Source organism: Camelus dromedarius, chromosome 8 (assembly GCF_036321535.1).
Source record: "Camelus dromedarius isolate mCamDro1 chromosome 8, mCamDro1.pat, whole genome shotgun sequence".
In the NCBI taxonomy this organism is placed as follows: domain Eukaryota; kingdom Metazoa; phylum Chordata; class Mammalia; order Artiodactyla; family Camelidae; genus Camelus; species Camelus dromedarius.
The window spans coordinates 74,978,447-75,002,317 of record NC_087443.1 but is presented as its reverse complement, the minus strand read 5'-3'; the positions used below and the strand labels follow the sequence as shown (position 1 = coordinate 75,002,317).

Genomic DNA, 23,871 nt, shown 5'->3' with positions numbered 1-23,871 from the left:
TCCCCATGCTCCTGGGGGAAAGCCCGACCTCCTTAGCATGACCCCCCTAGCATGGCTAACAAGCTCCTGCTTATCTCTGCAGCCTCATCCATCTCTACACTCCTGGCTCCAGCCTTTCTCAACAGCCTGAACCCACCACTGCTTGCTTCCAATCTTTTGACACACAGCTCCCTCAGTCCAGAGTGGTCCTTTCTCTTGAGCTGATACTCAGCCTTCCAGATGAGCTTAGTTGCTGTTTCCTCTGGGGATGCTGGGCTGGTGGCCCTCCCCACTGCTTGCCCTGGGATACCCCAGTTAGAACTCCTTCTACAGTGTCAGGTGGTCATCTGTTCACTCATGCACCCTCTGCACTAGACCCTGCACCCCCCAAAGACAGAGTCGGCGTTTATTTACTGCTGTAAGCCTAGCACAGCCATCGTGCAGCTGCTGGATAAATATCAATGACTACATGATGGCAAAGATAAGTTGCTTTTCCATAAGCACTGTGTTCATCCTGCTGAGCAAGGAAATGAAACAAAGTTGGGGTCACATATTCACAGCTTGAAGACAGCCATCTCAAGACAGCCAACCGGCCAAGGGACACTTGACCACATCCAGTCAGTTCACCTTTGCCCTGCTGTTTTTCAATGATACCAGAACCCTTCGTGGGCCAGGGTGGATGCAGGAGGGCATGGGTGGGGGAGCCTGTGTCCAGAATAATATTGACCACATGCTGCCCTTTCCAAGCAGAGATGGTGACTACCAGTGACTCAGCCTCAGGAAGGCAGTGGGAGCCTGAGTTGTTTATCCAACAGAGCAGTGGATCTAACCCTAGCCAGACGCAGTCCCCCTGGTGGAGTGGGTCACACATCTGGGAAGAGCTGGCCAAGGTCAGGAGTTCAGACTGTGATCTTAAAATGGAGCAGTAGACTTTGGAAACTATGGGGCAATGGGCCATGAACTCAGCTACCCTTATAAACATCGCTGTCATCAGTTGAACCAGGAGATGCCTGGCAACAGAAGTGACCGCATTGCCTTCTCCTGCTGTCTTGGCGGCTTGCCCAGATATACCATTTATCATGCAGCCTCTCTAGTTCCCAAAGGCTGAGGTTCATTTAAGGACCCTCGGAAAAGTTAATGGAACACGTGGCATCTCTGGGTTGTCCTCTTCACTCTCTGGGCTAAATGGCCTGGATGAAGTGGGGATGTTGGGAACATGCTGTTAGTCTGTGGCTCACTCCTGGTGTTAGGCAGTTAGATAAATGGGGGCACCAGGCAGATAAGATGAAGGAGAGCGAGGACGGTCCGCAAGATGGCGATATGCCCGCTTTCAGCATAAGGGGCTTTACCTCCCCTAAATGAGTGCCAGCAGGAAACCCGGTGAGACTAGGCAGCAGAGACCACAGTAGTGACAAAGACCTAACTGGACATGACCCAGTGCTCACTGTAATATAGTTAGTCTCCACCCCCACTCCCTTGGGCTTTTCTGTGTGCATCCTGGGTAAGGACATGCGCAAAAGGAGACAGGCAGGACCAAGCACTCCAGGGGCAAGAGCTGTCAATCAATCAAGAGACTGCCTCTAAGTGAGGATGTGAGACAGAAGGGACAGACCGACACCAGGGCTGCCATCTGCTCTGGGATGAGCCCACCTTCCGCTCTTAGAGGTGGATTTTCACTCTGCTAATAAATCTTTAAAATCTTAACTACCCAGGCTTTTTTCTCCCACCTGAATTCTTCTCTTTTGGGTGAGACAGGAGGGCTTCCCCTTTTGGGGCAACACCATAATAGAAAAACAAGAAGGGGAAGGGGGGAATTCCGTAAGTTTCCCAAGGACAGATGGACTCCCTTCTGCAGACCATCCAAAGGGCGTCTGACCTGATACCCTCAACATGTGAAACTCCAATTTGATTTCCTGGGAAGAGTCACACAGACCTGGACCTGGGTCCCAGTCCTTCCATTGGCTGCCACATGACCTTAAGCCTGCCTCTGGGTCTCAGGGCTTTCCTTCCTAAGAGAGAAATGAGTCGCTGGGGGAAGCAAAATTGCTGGGGGAAGCAAAATTGCTAACGCTCAGGGCACCTGGCATGGAGCGGGCTCTCGGTTAACATCTTTGCTTCTGTCAGCTCAAAACCATGGATCACGGTTTTCAGGTCCAGCTTTCCCAGAACTACTCTCAGATAAAAATCTAGGTCCTTTCTTTACATCCTTACCTCTCAGCATGACCTCCTCCCCTCCCAGAGTGGACTTGGCGTTGTGGTCAGAATGGGAGACAACATGAGGCAGGTCACTTTTCCTAGCACCCAAGCCCCAGAGCCTCAGCCACACTCCCCCATCTGGGATCTTTGGGTTCAGATGATAGCTGTGTCCACACATGCCAGAGAACCCCAGGGACACTGGGTGACACATTAATTGGGTATTTATGTGCCAGACACCGTTCCAAGCTCTCAGCATGAATTATGTCATAAAATTCTCACAGCAACCCTGCAAGACAGCATCTCCAATTTGCCAATAAAGAAACTAAGCCATGAAAAGATTAGGTTGTTTGGGAGGAGGCTAGCATTTCCTCATCTCTCAGGGCCCCTCTCCCCGCACTCCACACCCCAGTGCCAGTGGAAGGACGCATGACAAGGAGGACCAGGGACCCGAGGCTCCTGCACAGCATCTCTGAGTCATGGAGCCAAATCTTACTGCGTCACAGAAACCCACAGAAACAAGCAGAAGTAGCGGCCAGCTGGGCAGAGCCCGGGGCATTGGCCTATGAGAGGCATGATTATGTATCCGAAATAAATGGGAAGCTGGGAGTTAGTTAACTCAGCTTTCCACTGCCAGTGATGCTCTGTATAACAAGTAAAATATAGATTGGTCCAGCTCCTGTCAAAGCCAACAGCGCCCCCAAGTGGGAGAAGCAACAATAACAGCATGAAGAGCAAGGACAGGCTTGCTGGTCCAGGCAGGTGCTGAGAGCCTTGGGGAGCTCTGGGCACATGTATGTTGCAGATACAGTTCCAGACGCCACCCGCACTCATTGACCTTGTTATCTGACAGTTGCCTGAAGTCTGAAAGCACAGAAGAGTTACCAGGAATAAGTCCTTTATTTTATTACCTAAATTAAATAAAACCTTTATAATGCTTTCCAAGTTTATTTCTCACAATCACATGGAATAAATCTCCATTGTGAAAATACAGAAAATAAAAATTTGCATTTATTAACGAAAATTAGTTACTCCTACATTGGGGTAGACTGCACCCATGGCCCCAGTCACACACACGCGCACACACACACACACACACAAGCCATGGCCACACATTTTGCTGCAGGACTCCAGAGTCTCTCCTGACAAAGAGACGGTGTGTGTTTCCTGCTCCTTGACTTTGAGTTTGGCCACGTGACTTGCCTTGATTGATGGGATGTTAGTGGACAGGATGTGACTGAAGGGCTGAAAAGCACATGTACAGCTGGGCTTGCCCTCTTGCCCTCTGCCATCACCAGGACAAGAACATGCCCAGGCAAGCCCACTGTCTCAGGAGGACAACAGGCCTGTGGAGCAGACAAACTGCCCAGCTGAGCTGAGCCTGGGTTGGCTGACCCCCTGGTACACCAGTGATCCACCTGCCCAGAGTGCCTACCTGCCCTCAGCCTGCCTCCCCACCCACAGCTTCCCAGCATCACCAAGGAGAGAGGCAGATTTGTAAAATTTCTCCTGGGAAAACAGTGCCCAGACCAGTCCTTGCATTTGTTGTGTTGGAGGTAAGGTGCTTGATGTGGAGAAGGAACTGAGAGTCAGAGTGAGATATGGAGTCACTGGCTGGCAGACCACAGGGCTGACACTCCCCAAAATGAAACCACCAGGATCAATAGCTCTGTCTACTGAACAGCTACTGTGTGCCAGGAGTGACACTAATCATTTTCCAGGTACTGTCTGATTTAATCCTTGAGGTAACTCTTCAAGGGAGATGCTAGTCTCACTATTTCACAGGCGAGGAAACTGAGGCTCAGAGAGGTTAAGCCACTGGCTAAAGGTCACAGAGCTAGTAAGTGGAGGAGAAGGAATTCCAACCTTGTCAGATACCAACACCAACGGCCATCCATCATCCCTCAGGCCACCATCCCCAGCTTAGCTCAGCGATTCCACAAACCAAGTCCTGAAGATCTCTGTCTCCGCTGCCCGGCCACCCTCCTCAGGTTTCGGGATCAGTTTGCCCATATTCCCAGGCTCAGCTCCAGCGCTTGCTTGCCCAGCCCAGTCCTGGCACTAAGCAACAAAACAAACTTTGGCAAAAACACTAAGACTTCTTCAGGGCTCTAACCAAACAAAATATAAAATAAATTCAAACTTGTTTAAGGCTATGCGTAGCCAATGCCAAAAATAGCAACTCACAGCACTCAATTTTTTTTTTTTCTGAGCTGGGATCATCAGAGAACTGAGAGGGCAAATCCAGATGGATTTTGGTTTATTCATGTGTGTATAATAAATATAGTCATCTGTGGGGTGGAAGGCCATGGAGCAGGGCTGGCCAGTGGGTCTAGTAAGGGAAGATGTGGCTACTCGCTCAGCAAACCTGGAGCCAGGAGCTTTTCTGTGCCAGGTGCCGCCAGGGCACAGCCCACGTGCAAGTAGATTGGACTCAGTGCTCCCAAGGCAAATGCTGCCAGCCCACGGAGGCAGTGGCATCAAGGCAGGTCCAAAGGACAAGGGAAGTGAAGGGTTCCTTCTGCCATGGGAAGACAAGAAAGAACTCGTAACCTAGAGAAGTGATGTTCTAAGCCAGCTACTCAGAATACTTTGGGAGTGAGCGGTAGCCCGCTTCCCCCCTTGCTGGGTGGTCATGTGCATTTGTGGGAGGGGTTCAGACGCTGAGCTGGGCCATCTCACTTTGTTTGTCAACACAAATCAGTTGATAAACTTAGAATCTTGTTCGGGTCCAAAGTTCCCAATACAAAGGAAAATCTAGAAAAAAAATTCTCAATCTCACTGGACTTTTATCACCACTCCCAGACATTCTCAGAGGAAGTCATCACCCTGACCCTGTCCATCCCTAAGGGATGGTCCACAAGGCAGTCTTCCTGGCAAATGCCTGGGACAGCCCATCTGCCCATTAGATGGACCCATCCACGGGGCACTTCCCAGAGGGATGGCTCATCCTGATGGGACATCCCGGCTGTGGCCCTTTGATCTCCCTACCTGTCTGGGTTCTTCAGAACTTCATCAAAGTCTATGCTGACAGCCTTGCACATTTGGGAAAGTGCCAGCAGGTCCCCGGAGAAAGGCTCTCTGGGGAGACGCCACCGGTTGGTTGAGCCAACAACCCGGCGTTCCAGCCGGGGTCTGTGCTGCTCCGGAAGCAAAGAGAGAGAGAAAATGTCTTTTTTTAACCTCTCATAAATGCCAGGTTTTCCAAACTGTACAGCAGAAAGGAAATCAAGGCAAACTGAAAAGCTCGTTAATTTTCAAATATGGCCAAGATTTCTCAAAAGCCATCTTCTCGAGGCAAATGTATTGTATTCAGGAGACAGGGCTGCAAGCCACCAAGTAATTTAGCATCTAGGACAGGAGGTACCAGAGGCAAAAGTTCAGAGAGAAAGATTGTTTCTCTGCAGCAGCTCTAAAGAACCCACAAGCAGGGATGGGATTAAGCTTTAAGAAACTTTAAATGTTTATCCTAAAATGTGATTCAGAAAGATACCAAACTGAGGAGATTTGGGGCAGGAACTGTTACTTTTTAACTGCGGTAAAATACACTAAACATGAAACTCACCATTTTATCCATTTCGGAGTGTACAGTTAGTGGCATTTAGTTCATCTACGATGTGGTACAACCATTACAACTGTGTTCTAGTTCAGAACATTTTCATTGCTCCAAAAGGAAACTTCGTACCCATTAAGCCATCACTCTCAATTTCCCCTTCCCCCACCTCCTGGAAACCACTCGCCTGTGTTCCATCCCTTTGGAGTTGCCTCTTCAGGGTATTTTATATAAATGGTATCACACGATAGTGGGCTTTTATGTCCCGCATCTTCCACTTTGCGTGTTTTCAAGGTTCATCCATGTTATAGCATGTGTCAGATTTTCATTCCTTTTTATGGCTGAATGATATTCCCTTGTGTGGACAGACCACATTTTGGTTATCCATTCATCGGTCGATAGACGTGGGGGCTGTTACAACCTTTTGGCTGCTGTGAAGAGCACGGCGATGAATGTTCATGTACGAGTTTCTGTTCCAACACTGGTTTTCAGTTCTTTTGATATAAACTCAGGGCTGGAGCAGCTGGGCCCCTAGGCAGGGGCTTTTCCCTAGACATTTTCTTGAGGTCCTGGGTTTCAGCAAATTCCTTAAGGGAGCAGTCCCATACGCAGCATGGATGTAAACCTCAGACAGAGTGGCTCCAGGAAACCTACCCAGGAAATGTGCACCACGAGGGACCCACAAGAATGGATACAACTGATCCTAAGCCAGCCATGCCAGGCCCCACAGGGAGGAAGGGAGACCGCGGACCATGGAATGGAGATCTGCGTTCAAATCTTGTTTTTGCCACTAACTAGTTTTCTGACCTTGGGTAAAGCATTTAACCTTTTGAACCTATCGGTTCTCATACACAAACTGGGAATAATGACAGTAATAATGATGATAATGAAGATGAGGGTGATGATGAAGATGAGGATGAGGATGGTGTTAAAATGACAAACTAAAGTTTGGGAACTAGTATAGTGCTGTAGTTCAGTGCCAGAAATACGGTGGGTGTTTGAAAACTGTGGAATCTGAGTCTAGATGCAGCCCTGCTGAAATGTGAGACAAGAACAGCGGGGCTCTGACAGCAGGGCCGCACACCGTCTACCCAGCACAGCCAGCTGATAAAGCCTGAGGCCCTCAGGGTGGCAGGACCCATCCCCTTGTGGGATCCCAGCAACACAGCTGTCACCAGGTGCTCCAGCTCCTCACCAGTGCCCGCCCTCTCGTGACACCATCTACTTACTGGCTTCAGCATTTTCATGAAGGAGAGTGGAGATGACACAAGGGGGAGGAAGCACCTGGAAGACGAAAGAGGCAGATTTTAAATTTCCAAAAAGTTTCCAAAGGGTCTCTTCAAAATATTACGGAGGAGATTGGCCCAAAGACTCCATATTTTGCCACAAAGTAATAATGAGTAAGCCTTGAGTGTGGGTTATTTATCAAATCAAGTGAAAATCAAAAATTTTAAAGCATATTAGTAGAAAGATAACTCTCCGCTATTGTGCTGGGAAAGTGGTTCAGATAAAGCAAAACAGGAGATAATCCACGATTCTCCACTCTTTACCAAAGTGATGGGGACCAAAGGAGGCCTGCAAGTAGGCAGATCATATAATTTCTCATTCAGATCAGACTGAAAGGGTGACACTAATAATTAGGCCTGGATAGCGGGCGTTGACCAGGGCTGTCCTGGCGCACAGTGGACTTATGTCACCTTAGCTTTGAGAGCCATGAAGGAGGATGAGTGGCAGGACTTCCCAGCTGTCTCTGACCACTATTAGGGCAGTTCGGTTGCAAACATCAGAATGTAACTCTGTCAATGGTATGGTCAAAAAATATATATATACAGAGGGAATCAGGGTACTCTCAGAATCAAAGGGAAAACTGGAGAACACTCTTTAGGGGAGGCCAGGAAGCAGCTCCAGGGATGCGGGTGTGAGCGCCAGTGGCCACCTCTGTGGGGTGCTGCCTCTAGGCTGAAGCAGGGTGGTTCTGCTCAACTGAAATTCCCAGCGAAAGAACGCAGCTGGCCTGGCTGAGGTCTCAAGCGGGTAGACACCTTGATTAACTCACTTAACAAGACTGCGATGGGGGCTGGGCAGTTCCCCAGAGCCATCTTGGTCCAGCAGGCAAAACCAGCAGAATCGACGCCCCCTACTGACCAGGAATACCCGCTGACACTGCGCTGCTCCGCAGATAGCGCATCACCTGCCCTGCAGCCGCGGTGGTGAGAAGGGCCTCATGCGTGCGTGTGTTTAACAAGCACATTCTCTGCAGCTGCCACCGACAAGGAACGTGTTCGTTGTTTCTGGGATACAGCAGGGAAAATAGTGGACAGGGTCCCTGCCTCGGGGAGTTTCCATCCCACCTGGGCAGACAGGCTTTTCCTTTCCTTTTAATTATCTTAATTAGACTTCATAAATGGCCAAAGTAATAGATATTCATTGTAACACGTGAGCTAATTCAAAGACAAGTGAAGAAAAATTTAATAGTAGCTGCATAGTACTTCATACTGTGGCTGTATCATAATTTATTAGACTATTGCCCTGTGGATGATCATTCAGCCTGCTTCCTGCATTTTTACTCCCATAAACAATGCTGCAATAAACACAAATACATATAGGCATGTGTATATGTATCTATACATGGTTATAAACACACATGTATTTGTAGCTATAGCTGTTAACTATACCTGTATCTAAATATGTATATATATATATATATCCATCTTCGTGTGTTACTGCTTTTATTTCTAAGAAATATATTCTTCAAAGAGGGATTATGTTAACGAAGATATATATCTTTAATTGATAGAGATGATGCCAACTCACTTTTTCAAAAGTTACAGCAATTTGCATTCCCATCCAATTCAGAAGTGCTTTTTTCCACACACCATCTCCAGTATTCAGTATTATCAATATTTATTTTTTACCAATCTGGAGGGTGACAGATGGTTTCAGATTATTGTTTTAACTTGAACTTCCCTGGCCACTGTTAAGATTTTTTTCATAGATTTATTAGCCTTATAATTTTCCTTTTCTGAGGACTGCCTAATCACAGACTTCCCCCATTTTGCCATTGGATTGCTACAGTTTCCTTAGCATTTCTCAAAGCTCTCTGTGTGCCACGGATACTAACCTTTTGCCCACCTTACACCTTGCAAAAATTTTCTCCAGGGTGTCATTTGCCTCTTCACTTTGTGTATGTTATACAAAGTATTTAACTAGGTGTGGAAAATATGTCAAATACATGCGTGTCTCTATGTATGTCTCTACGTATGTATATATCTATCCTTTGACTGTCCCTAATTTAAAAACTGGATAAAAAGTTTGATATCTGATGTGTTTCCTTTATAGCTGGGTTTCCATCTTGTGTAAGGAGGTTTTCCCTACCCTCAGATAATTCACATACGCTTCTCTGATCCACTTTCCATGCAGAAGTCAGAAATACCTTTCACTCCCCAACATCAAACCTCTTACGAGCTTCCACTGCCCTTAATATATACTCCTGAATCCTCAATGTGGCCCAAAGGAATCTGAGAGAGAAAGAGTGTTACGTTCTCAAGCAGACCTGGTCAGCACAGAATAAACTGCAGCTGAACAGGAGTCCCCCCTCCTGCCCCCTCCCTGAACAAGACTTGGCATCTGCTCAGAGAGAGGGAGGCTGGAGTTTACACTGAGGTACCCAAGCTCCTGCTTGATACCCAAGAGCCTTTTAAGCTGATCTTGAAATCCAGGGCTATTTCAATGTCCTAGACACGTATTTTTCTTTTTTTATCATGCCAGGCAAAATGTCCCTTGAAGGGCTTTGAGGGTTGGTTCCTAGGGGGTCACTCTGAGTGGCAGGAGCTACTTACAACAATGCTTCAGCTCCTGGATCCCTCCTGCCTCCCAGCCCCGAGCCCCCAAAGCCCCTCCCTGCCAACTGACCAGATGGAACCAAGTCGAAGCGGCTCCCATCCCTAGGGATGCCCTCTGTCTCTAACGTGAATGAGTGTGCCAGGCATACTCACTGTTCTGAAGCCCCCTTGCCCACCTCAAGTGTGCTTACAGGGGGAGCTGGTGGAATGGAGGCACTCTCCTTACATTGATCTCTGCATTACAGGAGAGCTGAGGGCTCTTCGCCTCTGAGGCCGACTCCTCGGAGCGCTCATGACATGTGGGGCTCACCTCTTTCTTCCTATGGGCAAGGTTCTTCGGCAGGGGAGCTCACCTTCGGTTCCCTTGGGTCTTTGTGGGCACCATGGCAACATCAGGGAGGGTTCCGAGCCCTTCCTGTTCCAGACTCAGTCTCAGCGCAGGTTGGGGGCTGTGGGAGGGATGGAATCTTACAGAGACCAAGTGGGGAGCCCCACACCTCCTCCTCGGCCTCCCTCCTTAGGGGAGCAGCGGCATGTTCCCTTAGAGCACATGGGGTAACCCAGGCAATTCTCTAAAAGAGAGAATCAACCTCAGCCTCCGTGACAATCATCCCCCAAGCCCTCAGGCCCCATCTGTAAAGCAAGATTGGGCTGGAAGGGCCTCAGATCCTGCGCCGGCATTCTGGGGTGCTCCTTTTCTAGCTCTAGTATCCGGAAACAAAATATTTAAATAAAACAAATATTTAAATAAACATTGTACATATTTTTAGTCAAAATATTTAGACAAAAATATTTAAATAAAAATTGGAGCATTTTATATTATTGAAACTTATGACCAATGACTTGTTTTGCTGGTAGATGATTTTTAACCTGCTCTCTCTGGGAATTGAGAGCTTGTCCCTTGGGGGACAAGGCCAAGAGCTTTCATTCTGGGGGCCAAGGTGGAATCTTGCAGTGTCCTCAGTCACGAGGTCTGCAAAGCTTGTGAGGTAGGGAGGTGGGACCGTGGACCCTTGCCCATCGGAGTCCTGGACCTCCACCCCAGGGCTCACAGGAAACCCAGCTACAGCAACAGGGGCCTGGAGTCAGCGCAGCTCGTGAAGCCCTGAGGTTACTTCACGTGCACTCTCTCTTGAGCCACATAAGCCATAAAGCCGAGCTGCTCCGCATACTGGTCATTGTGTTGTAGAAGCCATGAAACACTGATCAGTGGGAGGCAGCTCTCCGCGAACCTCCCTCCTCACCCTCAGATCTGCGATACTGCTCTCCCGACACCACGATCTGCTCCGCAGAGTAGCCGGTCACTGTGGAGCGCCCTCTGGTGTCTTGTGCATCCCTGCGTTCCCACAGGGCCCAGCACCAAACTTGGCCCTTGGGACGTGCTCAACAAACGTCTCGACTTGGATAACTGGATGTACCAGTCCCTGCCCACCACTCTGTCTTTGCATATGGATGAGCACTGTGTGTGTGTGCATGTGTGTGCGTGTGTGTGTGCATGTGCGTGTGTGTGTGTCTGCTTCTGTGTGGGTCATGGTCTCATCTCAGCAGAAGTCTATGCACAAATGGGCAGATTCGCTCCTTCTTTGTTTCTCCCTTCCATCCACTCCAACGTTCCCTGGAATGAAGGGCCCCATGTTAGATTTCAATTAAAAAGTTTGAAACACGTTGTCCTGGACCGTCTGGCAGTCCCACCCACTCCATTATGGGCCAGCCCTGGATGCGCTCAGGTACCACTTTCTAGGGTACAGAAAGTGGGCTCTTGGGCGCCCTCCAGTGTCCACTCTAAGGCAGCATCCCAGGGTGCCACACTCTCCACTATCCATAAGCAGAAGCCCTGGCTTTGGCTGAGCCCATCACTTCCTACAAGATCTGAGCTGAGGGACCCAGGGCCTTCAGTGTACCCCCAAAGCCCTCTATACACACATCCCCCCACAAAGCTTGGGAGCTGAGCTATTAGCCAAAGTGAAAGACAACAAGTACAAATAAATGGGAATGCCCCCCAGCATGTTTCCCTAAAGCCCTTTCCTGGTCGTGCCCAGAGTGCTTGGATGTGCAGTAACCTAGTCCCACGGGCCCAGACAAGTCAGAAATCTCAAGAGCAAAGGCCTTCAGTGGCTCAGACACCAAACTTCATTGGGCACAGCTCTCAGACAGAGCTTAATCCCTAGTGCCACAGGGCGATTACAGTGGGATGTCCACCTTCTTGAATACTCCAGACTGCCCATGCCAGCCCCTCCATCGGGTGACCCACGTGGGGAGGAACACCTGATTCCAACGCTGATCCTGGCACCGACTAGCTGTGTGATCCCAGAGATAACACTGACCTCTCTGGGTGGGAAGCGTAGACTCAGAGCCCTGGGGCCTGGCAGCTTGGAGCATTCGGGTCCCAAAGGCCAAGTGTTGGTTCTAAAACCTCTGGTTCTATAAGCAACAGGACCCAATCCAGTGTGCGTGCAGTGGGAGGCCCACGGACACCAGGATCAGCTGGCTCCCAAGGCATGGTTGGTGGTCAGAGCACCTGGTCTCTGCCACTGCCGGGGTGGGGGGGGGGCACTGCCTCTAGACCAAGCCTCCGGCTGAGGTGGCACACAAGCTGAGAGACACGCAGGGGCCTCCCCGAGGAGCAGCAGTGGTTGGGGCGTGCCCTTGAAGGGAGTCCTATATGGCAAGAGGGTGGTCTCAGCGATGAGTAAGGAGACCTGGACTGGGTCAGACCCTGGCCACTGACTTGCTGCGTCACCCCAGGAGGGTCTTCACTCTGAATCAGGCCTTAGCCGTTTTTTCATTGGCAAAACAAAGTTCAGACAAAACGACTCCTCGGCTCCATCCACCGCTGATCCTGTTCTTCTAAGACTTCTGGTCGGTGCAGCCAGGAGTGGGAGGGGTGATGACAACTCACTGGCCCAGGGCTTGATGCATTCACTCATTTCAGTGAAGTCCGAGGATCAAGTTTGCGCTGGGTGTTGGGGTGCAGTGGGGGCAAGGTGAGAGAGGAGACCACCCTTGCTATTCCATGTCCTCATATCATTTGGAACATTGTTTACTTAGAATTTTTCTCTAAGAATAGGCTTATCTTTTTTATACAATTTTTTGTTACATACAATGTTTTTAAAGTAAATTTACTTTATCAATGAAATAACATATTTGGTATACTAGTTTATTTCTAATATACATGAAAATTGACTACATAACTATTTTTTTAAAAGTCATTTGTGAGCTGCCCTTAAAAAATCATCTTTTGTGCCCGAGCACCTCACTTTTGGTGGTTTGAACTCTGCCCTTGTGAGGCTCACAGTGAACAGGGTGATGGGACAGTGAGCTGCAGGAACTCATAGGAGGGGCAAGTGACTGTATTAAGCATGCCTCTTGTTCTGATGCTGTGACATCTTGGGGCCTTGCTGACCCTGGAGGGACAGGTCCTCCCGGGGCTGGACAATTTCTAGAGATAGTGAAGGATTCGCCTTCAAGTCAGCCCTTCATATGGAAACCAGCCAATCCAGAGACCACAGCCCAATCCCCTCTCACACTCAGGGCCACTATCCCCTGCCCTGTCCACCCCAGGGCCAAGTAGCAGAGCACCACAGAAAGCCCCTATGCCCCAAATCTGCTGAAATGATTCAAACCAGCCAGTCCTAAGCCTGCCTGTCCTGCCTCACCTGTCCCTTCCCTCAGGAACCACAACAAAGACCACATTCTTCCCCTTTCTCTCTCTGCCTCCTGATCGACCCTGGTGCATCTTCACATGGCTCTGCTCCCTTCCTCTTGGGAACTGGGAGTAACAAACTATGTTTTCTGTGATAATTGTCTCCTGATCTATTGGCTTCACCCTACCTGAATAATAATTAAGACCAACATTTTAAAACACTGACCCAGGCCTGGGGCTTCAGGGAGGACTCCTTGGAGGAAGTGACATCAAGGATGAGCCCTAGGGGAGTAGGATTTAGCCGAGATATGATGGGGCAGGGGTAAGTGTCCCTGGTACAGGGAACAGCATGTGCTAGGTTGGAGTAGAGAATGCGCATGCAGTCTGACTGCACGACAGGTGCGAATGGAGGCCAGGAGGCCAGAAGGGGAGCAGAGACCAGATCTCCCAAGGCTTGCAGGGGCCAAGGAGTCTGGGTTTTGTCTGGTCCTACCCTTTTTGGTCTCCAAGTTGCTTTTCCCAGCTCCTAACAAATCCAAAAGACAGACCCGTGCATTCTCCAGATTCTGCCTCTGCTGTTCCAGCCCAAGGAACTCAGAAGCCTGGCTGGGTGCCACCAGCTTGGGGGAGGTGCCAGGGGTCCACTGACTGTAGAGGGAAACATGCAAAGACCAGGAAAAGCAAAGCCACGCCCATCAGCCTAGTAATGCACACCTGGGGCAGCCTCACTGCCATTCCCATCCATTGAACGAAGAGCAGGGTTTCAATAGTCCATAAAAACAATAGTGGAGCCAGCCCAGACTCAAGGCGGAGCCACCAATCAGGCGGGTTGAAGAATGGACGAGAGGACCACTGCAGGCCGAAGGCGGATTCCCTGCCCTGTGCCTTCTCTCCGCACCACTTTCTGCTCCGACATCCGGGAAGAGACCTGTTAGACTGGGCAATGCGAAGTCACTGAAGTCACTGAAGACCTGGGATCCAGTCTCTTGGCTGAGTGACTCAGCCAATCCCCAGATTTTTTAACCTCTCTGAGCCTCTTTTTCCTTCTTGTAAAATGAAAATAAAAACAGTTCACTCTATTATTTCAAAGAGAAGATGAGCTACAGGTTGTTTACCCCGAGGGCGCCCCCGCGCGTGCTCAAGCGTAAGCGCCCTTCCTCCAGCCAACATGCCCTGCGCATGCGCACACCTCCACTCCGCCCCCATCGGAACACCCGCCCGCCCTGTTCAATTTTTCAAGTGGAATGTCCTGGAAAGCACAGAGGCTTTGCTAAGAAACTTCAGCATCGCATCAGGACCAAGGATTAAGTGAAAGGAGCCGATCAGGGAGCCAGGCAGCCCTCACTCTGGCCCTGTCACCTCCTCCATCTGTCCCACGCAGAGCACTGATGGCTTCTCTCTCCCGGAGTCAGGAGCCTGGAAACGGGGAGGTGTTTCCGGGGGTTGCTCCCTGGCATGGCCTCGGGCCCCTCAGATCTCAAATCTAAGAGGCTGAACCCCCGGAAACCCCCCATCACCAGTGACCACCTCCCTCTTTTCTCTCTCTTCACTCCCCGCCCCCAACCCTGTCCTCACAAGGTAATCTTTGTTCCCAGTAAAGCCGCCTATAACTTGAGAATTCCGGAAGAAATGCTGAACTGAAAAGAAAAATGATGCTAGAAGCTCAAGATGTCAGCTGACTTGGCAAACTCAAGTTCTAAGAGATGCTGAGATCTCGAAGGTTAGAACGCGGCTCCCAGGACGTCAGGTGCTGGCTTCTCCTGCGCCTCCTACTCCCACAGCACGCAAAATAATTTAAATCGTCCTCAGCAGCCACCACCTACCTGGGTGAACATTTGCTAGCGTATGTGGCATTCTACACAGTAGGAGAAAAGCGGCTGATCTCAGTCTGCAGGGGTCCCAGAGCCCAGGCACTCTGCAGTGGCCTTATGGGCAGGTCTAGTGAGGTGGCTAAGTGGGCGGGGCGGGGCTGAGGCTGGCTGGGGCTGGTACATCCCAGCCTAGGCTGGTCCACAGGCAGACAGTGAGAGCAGCTGGGGGTGGGGGCAGATCCCATGCTCCAAAGGGTATAGATACTGAGGGTGTCTGTTGTGTGTGTATATGGGGGAGGATTGTATTTTAGTATAACCTTAGTGGAAGACTATTTAGGAATGGGCTTCCCAAACTTTAAAAACGTATATAAACTTTGAGAAGGAGAAAGGTGGCTGTGACATCTGGGAGCTGCCTGGCACTCCCACGAGGACTTGCTGTTCTTCTGTTGAACACAATTTCACAGAGCATCAGTGTCAGATTAGCCATGCTGTGATGAAATCAAGAAAAAAAAAAAAACAAGACTGCTCTGCAATCACATCTGAACACGGACAGAATACGAACATGATCCAAACCCCAAAAGAGGACCAAATACCCCTCTATCCTGGCTAATGTAAACGAATAGCTATTACTTCTTTACCAATTACAGCTTTAGCTCAGCCTTCTCTCCTTCTAGCTAAGATTTACTGATACCCAGTCTGAGAACTGTCTGCCCTGACAGCATCCAATACTGAGCAAAGCCCTGCCTCGTCAAGCCTTCCCCAGATTCACCTGACCCAAGTCCAAATCCTAGGCTACGTAGTACAGGACCCACTTACTGCGGTGCCACACAGCGCCGCCTGGTGGGCTTCTCCCCTCACTGCGACTAGACAAAACCTGACTTTTTCAACCACAGGTACGTGTTCATGGTGGCCTTTGGCTGGAATACAGTGACAACATTCACAACTTTAGGAATTTAACCTAAAGAAAGACTCACGTTCATAAATATATGCGCATAAGGAAACTCACTGTAGTATACGTGCATAATGACAGCAAAACACTGAACACAATAGAACTGTCCATCAGTTGGTTAAAAACATTTTGAGTCCATGGAAGACATGCAGTCATTCAAAATGAAGACAAACAGTTATATTTATTGATATAAAAGTTACCATAACATGATAGCCACATTATAGTATTAAGCAAAAAATAAAAATAAAAGGTTTACAAAATGGTACGCAGGGGGACTGCAGATGGCTGTGTCGGTGTGGCACCTTATAACCCCAAATAATCTGCTTCAATAAAATTAAGTATTTCATACACTGAGAGAAAAGTATAGAAAAATAAATGCAAAAACATTAATAGTTAGAAATTCTGGGTTTGAGGATTACGAGAGTTTTTCTTACCTGCATTTCTAGATTTTTTTAGCAATAGTAATGTTTTACTTAAGTAATAAGCAAAAAAAAAAAAAGTGTTTTAAGTGATAGGAGTGGGATGGTTCTGAGAAGGCAGCTGAGGTCAGAATCTGCGGTGGGGATGGAGGAGGGGGTTCAGTCTGGATGAGCCAGCATGTTGGTCAGGGCTGCGTCTGAGCCCTGGGAGGTGTAACTGGGAGACCGGATGGGGCAGGGGCTGCTGGACAGTGGGAGGAGGCAGAGCCCTGTCCGTTACGGTCCCCGTCTGGTGCCCGGTGAGGATGGCTGGGACTCCCTCCCACAAAGGCAGGCTGTGTCTTTCTCTCCTTGTGCTGCCTGGTTCAGCTGAGCTTCATCCACCTTGTAAGTTACGGGAGAGACCCTCCCACCTGGCCCTGTTCCTCCACCGCTGAGGCCACCCAGGCCCTGCCCTGCTGGGGGTGGGGGTGGCTCTGTGTGAGGGAACAGCTCAAAGCCTCTGTGCCTGGGCAGGAAGAGGGGCATCAAGGGACTGGGCTCTGCTTTCCAGGCCGATACCCCGCACCACACGTGTCCTCCCCAAAAGATATGTCCACATCGTAATTGCCACAACCTGTGAATGTGACCTTATTCAGAAATAGGGTCCTTGCAGATGGGACTGAGAATCTTGAGACCATCCCGGATTTATTGGGTGCACCCCAAATCCAATGAGTGGTGTCCATATGAGAGAAAGGAGAGGGAGATTTGAGACAGAAGAAGAAAAGGCCACGTGAAGATCGAGGCTGAGACTGGAGTGATGCAACTACAAACCGAGGAATCTTAAGGATTGCTGGCCATGGCCAGGCGCTGGGAGGGGCATGGAACAGACTCTCAGAGCCTCCAGAGGGTACAAACCCCACCTACACTTTGATTTTGGACTTCTGTCCCCCAGAACTGTGAGAGGATCCATTTCTGTTGTTTAAGCTGCTAAGTTTGTGGCGATTTGTTCCAGCCATCCTGGGAAACTGGGACCCCCTTCCCACTCCGTCACTGCCCCCATACACTCACCCTTCAACCTGGTCCCTAAGAAAGTCAGGAGCAATTAAGGAATCTAACGTTTAATCTCCGAAGTGTGCTAATTACGTGTCACCCCCTGGTAACTGTTCACCTTTCCTTATTCCTGTAGAGAGGACTGGACAGCATTTCAGGGTTGATCTGCACAGACTACAGCAGTGAACAGGAAGACAGCCTGCTACTTCCTTGAGCCAATAAGGGAAATAGATTTTTGCCCCCTGAAGTCAAAGAGAATTTGTAAAAACAAAACCTAAGCTAACTCAATACACTCACTTAATTATTTAAGTAGCAAGTCAATATTTCTCCATTGCTTCATCTTACAAACACAGCCACGATAACGAAGGAAATGTTATTTAAATCTGTGAACAACAAAAAAAATGAGCCCAGAGAGAGAGGACTGAAAGGCCAAATCTGATATGATTTAACAAAGGCAAGAAAGACTCAACCCTTCCCAGAAAATAAATCACAGCCACACTTGTTGCCAAGATCCAAAGAAAAAAATTTATTTACAATAGAGAATTTTATTTGAAACATGCATTTTCTTTTCTTTTTTTTTTTTTAAACAAATCAGCAAATGCAGATCAAGTTTACACTCCTTAAGGCAAGAGTCCCTTTGCAAGCTGTACATGATCATATTAAATCCAAAAGCCGCTCACCCTGGAAAGTCATGTACAAAGGGCAAGGCCAAGGTCAGCGATTTCTTTTGTTAGAGAACCAGACAATCTCCCTGATACAGGAACTCTGAGGTCAACTTGCTATGAATTATACTAGGAAAATGCAAACCAATAGCAAGAAATTCTGATAGTCTTCTTAGTACTGCATACAATCAAATCAACTTTATTTAGAAAGGAAATACAGTAGTGCATACGAAAAAGTGAAAACAGAACCTGCCCACACAACCGGAGGGACAGCAGTGTGCCGACGGCCATATTGCACGCAACGGTCAAGTCCAAACATTTGGTTCAAAGTTAGCTTTTCCCCATTTTGGCAATCAGTTCGTCACAAATCTTGGTGAGTTCTTCTATCTCTTTATTCTGTAAGTGAAGAACAAAAAACAAGTTGCTGAAACCTCCTGGTTGTTTGAAATCAAGCCAATCAGTATGGTCATTGGGTTTTTTTAGGGGGCATCAGGTCCTCTGGGCCACTTGGTCTCCCTGAAGTTATCTAGAGCATCAAGAGAAATGACTTGGAGCCAAACAATCCATACATCCCAGCTCTAGCTGTGTGACCTTGGACAAGTTATGCAACCTCTCTGTGCCTCGATTTCTTTATCTCAAAAGTGTGAATGATAACATCTCTCTCACTGAGAATAGAATGAGGTAGGAAGTGTAAAGTTCCCCAGCACAGTGACCAACACACAGTGAAGACTTAAGTACTATTGGTTCTCTTCTATTTGCCTCCAAGGATGTGGCAGGAAAGGATGGTCTGGGGTGAGCTCATTGGTGGCTTTTTTGGTGAATGCCATCAGAGGGGTTAAGCAGTCCTACTTGAATGGATCCCTAGGATTATTCAGAGGCTGCCAAGCGAGGCGGTGCTGTGGATACAGCGGGCCGTGGAGGCAGGCAGGGGCAGACACAAGACGGCTTCAGGTGTTCCTCAGGGACACCGTGCCCGCGCTCTGAAGCCCCATCAAGAACCAACCACGTGTTCGTCCCGCACCAGTGATCTGACAGCACTGTCCGTTCTCCAGGGGCGGGGATCCGACAGGGCGACGCCCCCACCTCGACAGCAGTGGCTGTGCTCTCAGAGGGGCTGCACGCCGTGCCTGGCGCTGATCTGGCTCAACAGCCAACTGGCGCTGATCTGGCTCAACAGCCAACTGGAAGGGCCCTCTCCAAGAGGGCTGGGGCTTTCCGGGATCCCGGGAGCGCTCTGCAGCCAGCTGCTCCTCAAGGTCCCCGTGGAAGGTGAGTCTTCACCACAAGCCGTTCTCAGAGGCTGCACTTCCCAGGAAACCCTGGAGCCTCCCTGGACACATGCCAGCCTGGAGCCAAGAGCCCTGCTTGCGGGCGGGGCTCCAGGTGCCACTCATCCAGGAGCCAGCACTTGGGAAGAGTCGGGCCTCCCTAGTGGAGGAGAAGTTCGGTCCTTGCTGTAGCCCTGCCACCAGACATGCCGGGAGAGAGCCCCTCCTGGAACCCAACCTCCGCCTGCCTCCCGTCTAGAGGTCACAGCTCTCAGAGGCACTGAAATGCCTGTTGGAAGCTGCGGCTCTGCACGGGGTGCAGCAGCAACCACTAACCCTGAAATTACTATTACCGCCACTACTGCCGCGGCTGAAGCCGCTAATGGTGATTTTTCATCTTACTGGAACGCTTACCATGTACTGGTCACCATGCGAAACCCAGCCCAGGCTGTGCGGTCTCACTCAGTTCTTCCCCATCCCTTAATAGAAGCCATCATTATCCGCCCACTTTTCAGTAAGAAAACTGAGGCTCAGAGAGGCTAAGCCTTGTACTTAAAGTCACTGGTTGGTCCAGATGTGGCAAACCTGGGACACAAATTCAGGTTGGCCTGGCTATTTTACTTAATAGACATAAGGTGCACTGACTGATGACTCAGAGCTATGGATTCCTGGAGGTTCTCCAAGCTCGATCCTGGCACCATCAGCCCACCGCCCAGGAAACTGCCCCATCACGGAGCTCAGCTCACTGGGCAAAAGTCCCAGCTCACTTTATCCAGTCCCGACTGGGCGGAATGCACAACACCTTCACCTAAGAGCTACCCTGGTAGATCCTGCTTCCGAATCTCTTGCAAACAGAGACCGTCTCCTGCATATCAAAGTTCTGTGGGGAAGAACTCATGTGACTAACCCATTCCTCCTGAGTTTTTGTTTAAGACGAAATTATGTTTGCAGATACATTTGTATTTTTTCTGTTATCTAAAACTGCAATCCAACTCGATTTCTTCCTAGCCTTTTAGTTTGCCTGAAAACCGAGCATCACCTTCATTTTGCAACTAATAGTCTGAACAGGCCAGGTGCCTTGAAATCATCTATCTTGGCTCCGGTTTTAGCTCTGTTGTTCTAGTGATGTCGTGAGGCATGTAAACACCATCATATCCTGATGGAAATAGGAAGGAACCATCTCAAATGAATGCTACATTTCTCACCTAGAATATTTGCTACTCAACTGCTTTCCTACCCCAAATGGCTGCGGAACGAGGTCTTTAATTTAAAGGAATAGTCCATTTCTCAAGAGTCACCAAATATGCCATCCATGGATTACCAACATTCAAAGATGAAAAACAAACACCCACTCAACACTAAAATGGCATGCATGCCCGATAAATATAGGTTGAGTGAGCAAACGCTTGCATGTGAGGGTTCTGACCATCCCGCCTGTCCCCGTGGTTACTGCTCAGAACCACGATCAGAGCCTGGAAAACAGAGGTGGTTGAACATGTCTGGCGTTGCCCTTTTGCGCTCTCTCTTTCTCGTTCTTTTCTGTTTTTTAAAAATACAATTCTAATATTAAACTGTCTGGTGGCCACTTGTCCTTCTCATCCCAAGGGGAAACGGCAATGAGTGAAAATAATGATCTGGTAGCATGAGTTTTCTAGTTGTTTGCATTCTGGATAACCAGGAACAGACTGTGGGACAGGGTGCCCAGTGGAGGCCAAGTTGTGATCAGACGTGGACCTCAGGGAAATTCATTTGACTACTGGAGGCATGTAATTCTCAGAGCAAAGGGAACCTTTGAGATCTTCCGGTTTAGTCCTGCAACATTACAAACCTAGAAACCAAGGTGAAGTGTGAGGGCTGCCAAGGGCCAGGATGGATGGCAGGGAGGGGTGGGGACCTGAGTCTCCTGGGTCCTGGGCTCCTTCCCTGACACCATGTAGTGACATGAGAGGTGGCCCTACCCACTGCAGAGGTTAGTACTGCTTGGCCCTGATTCCCCCTGGGAACCCCGTGCTGCGACCTGGTTGGGGGCTTCTAGAGGAGCAAAGGGCATTAAGGAGACACAATGGACTCCTGATGCCACCTGCATATAAAGTACCCCCACCAATGCCCGCCCATCAAGACACCAATGCATGCCCTCGGTCACTGGGCTCTCTGATGACCACCCTGGGGAATCCTAACACTCAGTAAACCAAGCAGAATGGGGCTGCATGTGTGGAAACACAGCCAGGGAGGAGGCCTGCCTGGTGCACACTCACTCAGACCAGACTCAGCACTCCTGGGTGGAAGGGGCTTCTCTTTTGGACACACTGGGGGATGGTGTGTAAGGTGGTCCAAGCACTTGATTGGAAATCAGGAAACCTGGGGATAAGCTGGGGGGCCTCTGAAGGATCCCTGAGCCATGGACAAAAGAGGACATCTGGGGGCCCTTCTGACCCTGATGCTGCCCACATGCTGCACCAGCCGCTTGTCTCTGCCTGGGGGGCGGTGGGGGAGAGAAGAGATCGCCATCCACTCACCAGTAAGATTGCTGGAGGCAGGAGTTAAAAGTACTATGCTTGGCACACTGAGTAAATGTTTGATGAATGAATGTTGAAAAGGAATGAAAAACGGCAATAAACACCCAAGCAGGCAGCAATTCCGGGGAAGGCAGAAAGGAGGCCAGTCTCAGTGCTGGCATTAACCTGGATCTTTCAGAGGGAGAGCGAGGGAAGCATGAAATTGTCCGGGGTGTGCCCTGATGTGCGGGCTGCCCAGAGCTGCTGTCGGCGGGGGGAAGCCCAGCCTCTATGTGTCCGAGCACCTGGCCAGCACCACCCGCCTGGAGGCAGCCGCCTCGGCCTGTTACCTTCTGTTCCAGGGTCCTTTCCAGAGCATCCACGCGCAGCTGCTCCTTCCGCAGGCTGGCCTGGTAGGCAGCCTGCTCCTGCTGGGCCTTGCCCCGGACCTGGGCGATCTCGGCGTTGGCCCTGCAGGAACGGGTTGGGGGGAATGGGGTTCAGAAAGGATCACACTTCCCGTAGATGCCTCTCGCCTTCCTCCTCCCAGCTCTGGGTAAGGGCAACCAACTGTCTGGCTCCAGCTCCCTCCAATGGGAGCCTGAGCATGGGAGCCATGAGAACCCCCATCGCCAACCCCCATCCTCCCCACCCCATGATGCTGAGATGCTCCAAGCGGGTACCCGGGAAATTACGACATGCATCCCTCACTGATCACAACGGATGCTCAGCCAGAGTGAACACTTACATTGAAAAACGCACATGGATTACCCGCCCTGCCCAAGCCGATGCAGGGGTGCCAAGGAGCTCCCAGCCTGCCTCAGCCGGGGCTGCTGAGGGGCCCTTGGGAGCAGACCCAGCCCCAGGTGACATTACCTGTCCAGCTTCTCCTCCGCATGCACCTTCAGCGCCTGGTACCTCTGCTCCTCCTTCTTTACCCGGGACAGGTACTCCTGTGCACACTTCTTCAGCACCTCTTCATTCTGGTATGACAGAGCACAGGGGTCGTGCCCACAGAAGAAATGCTGAGGAGTGTTGGGAATCCCAAGAACTCGTGGATGTGGGCATAACCCCGGATAGCCAAGTCCGACCCCCCAGCCTGCGAGGATGGCCTTCCAGAACGTGCCACAATCTCTCCCAATCTGCTCCACCTCCCCCCACCACATGCGTCCCTCCCGCTCTGCCCCCAAACACGAACACACCTTGCGGAAGCCCTCCAGGACCTCCTTCATCTTCTCATATCTCCTGAAGAGATCAGCCAGAGATTTCTCCACTGAGTTCAGGTCGGCCAGGGCTTGTTCCTTCTCCAGGACCAGCTGCTGGACCGTTTGGTGGGAGACTGACTTCTCCCTCTGTTCATCCTCTGGCAGGAGACACAAGGGACAAATAGATGGGGCCCATGGGATCCGGACCCAGTCTCAAGGGCCAGCCAAGGCCTCAGATGCAACCCAGCCTGACCAGTGGGCCATCTCAGACCTTGGGTTCTTGTTGGGACAGACCCACTCCCCCGAGCCCCGCCCTCCAAGTCTCTGCCTCTAAAGGAACAAAACCCACAGCCTTAGCATCCCAGTACTAGATGGGATGGAAATTAGCCATTCTTCTTCAACTTGATCAGTGCAGCCCCTTAAACATCTACACTGGAGGCACTGGTGGTTCTATATGGTTGTTGACAGCACACAGACCCATCCGTAAGGTAAGAAAGAAAACATCACTACTGAATTTTGTGTTGGGCAAGACTGAAGGGTGCTGTACATTGAGTTGTGAGGGACTGGCCTTCCTGAGTGCTATCAAGCTAAAGACATGGTCACTGAAAAGGAAAAAGGTTTCTTCATCCTTAGAACATCCCATGAGCCCAAAGCCCACAGAAGCGTTGCCCTGAAATTCTGCTCCACACAAAAAAAGGACATTTCCTTTGATACAGCAGATGTCTTAAGTCCCAGGAAAATGCAGCTATCTTGAGTGTCTCAGTTACATACAAAAGAATTAAATTCTGGCCTAGTTCAGCGTGGCTGACTCTGGCGAAAG

At 49.9% G+C, this 23,871-nt stretch overlaps 2 protein-coding genes across 14 annotated transcripts in view; both read right to left on the bottom strand.

Moving 5' to 3' along the window:
* BTBD16 (BTB domain containing 16) overlaps nt 1-6,972 on the bottom strand; it is a 48,859-nt gene extending 41,887 nt beyond the window's left edge. The window contains exons 1-2 of the mRNA XM_010997694.3: nt 6,955-6,972; nt 5,164-5,312 (exon numbers count right to left, since the gene is read on the bottom strand). Of these exons, the coding sequence (XP_010995996.3) occupies nt 5,164-5,312; nt 6,955-6,972 (167 nt within the window). The remainder of the gene's footprint in view (nt 1-5,163; nt 5,313-6,954) is intronic.
* A 10,948-nt stretch (nt 6,973-17,920) lies between these two features.
* Nucleotides 17,921-23,871, bottom strand: part of TACC2 (transforming acidic coiled-coil containing protein 2) — a 196,703-nt gene continuing 190,752 nt past the window's right edge. For all 13 annotated transcript variants that reach the window (XM_031461897.2, XM_031461899.2, XM_031461902.2 and 10 more), the window contains 4 exons: nt 23,049-23,209; nt 22,723-22,829; nt 22,197-22,317; nt 17,921-18,479 (listed from right to left, as the gene is read on the bottom strand). In XM_031461897.2, coding sequence (XP_031317757.2) covers nt 18,414-18,479; nt 22,197-22,317; nt 22,723-22,829; nt 23,049-23,209 — 455 coding nt within the window. In that variant the 3' untranslated portion in view covers nt 17,921-18,413. The remainder of the gene's footprint in view (nt 18,480-22,196; nt 22,318-22,722; nt 22,830-23,048; nt 23,210-23,871) is intronic.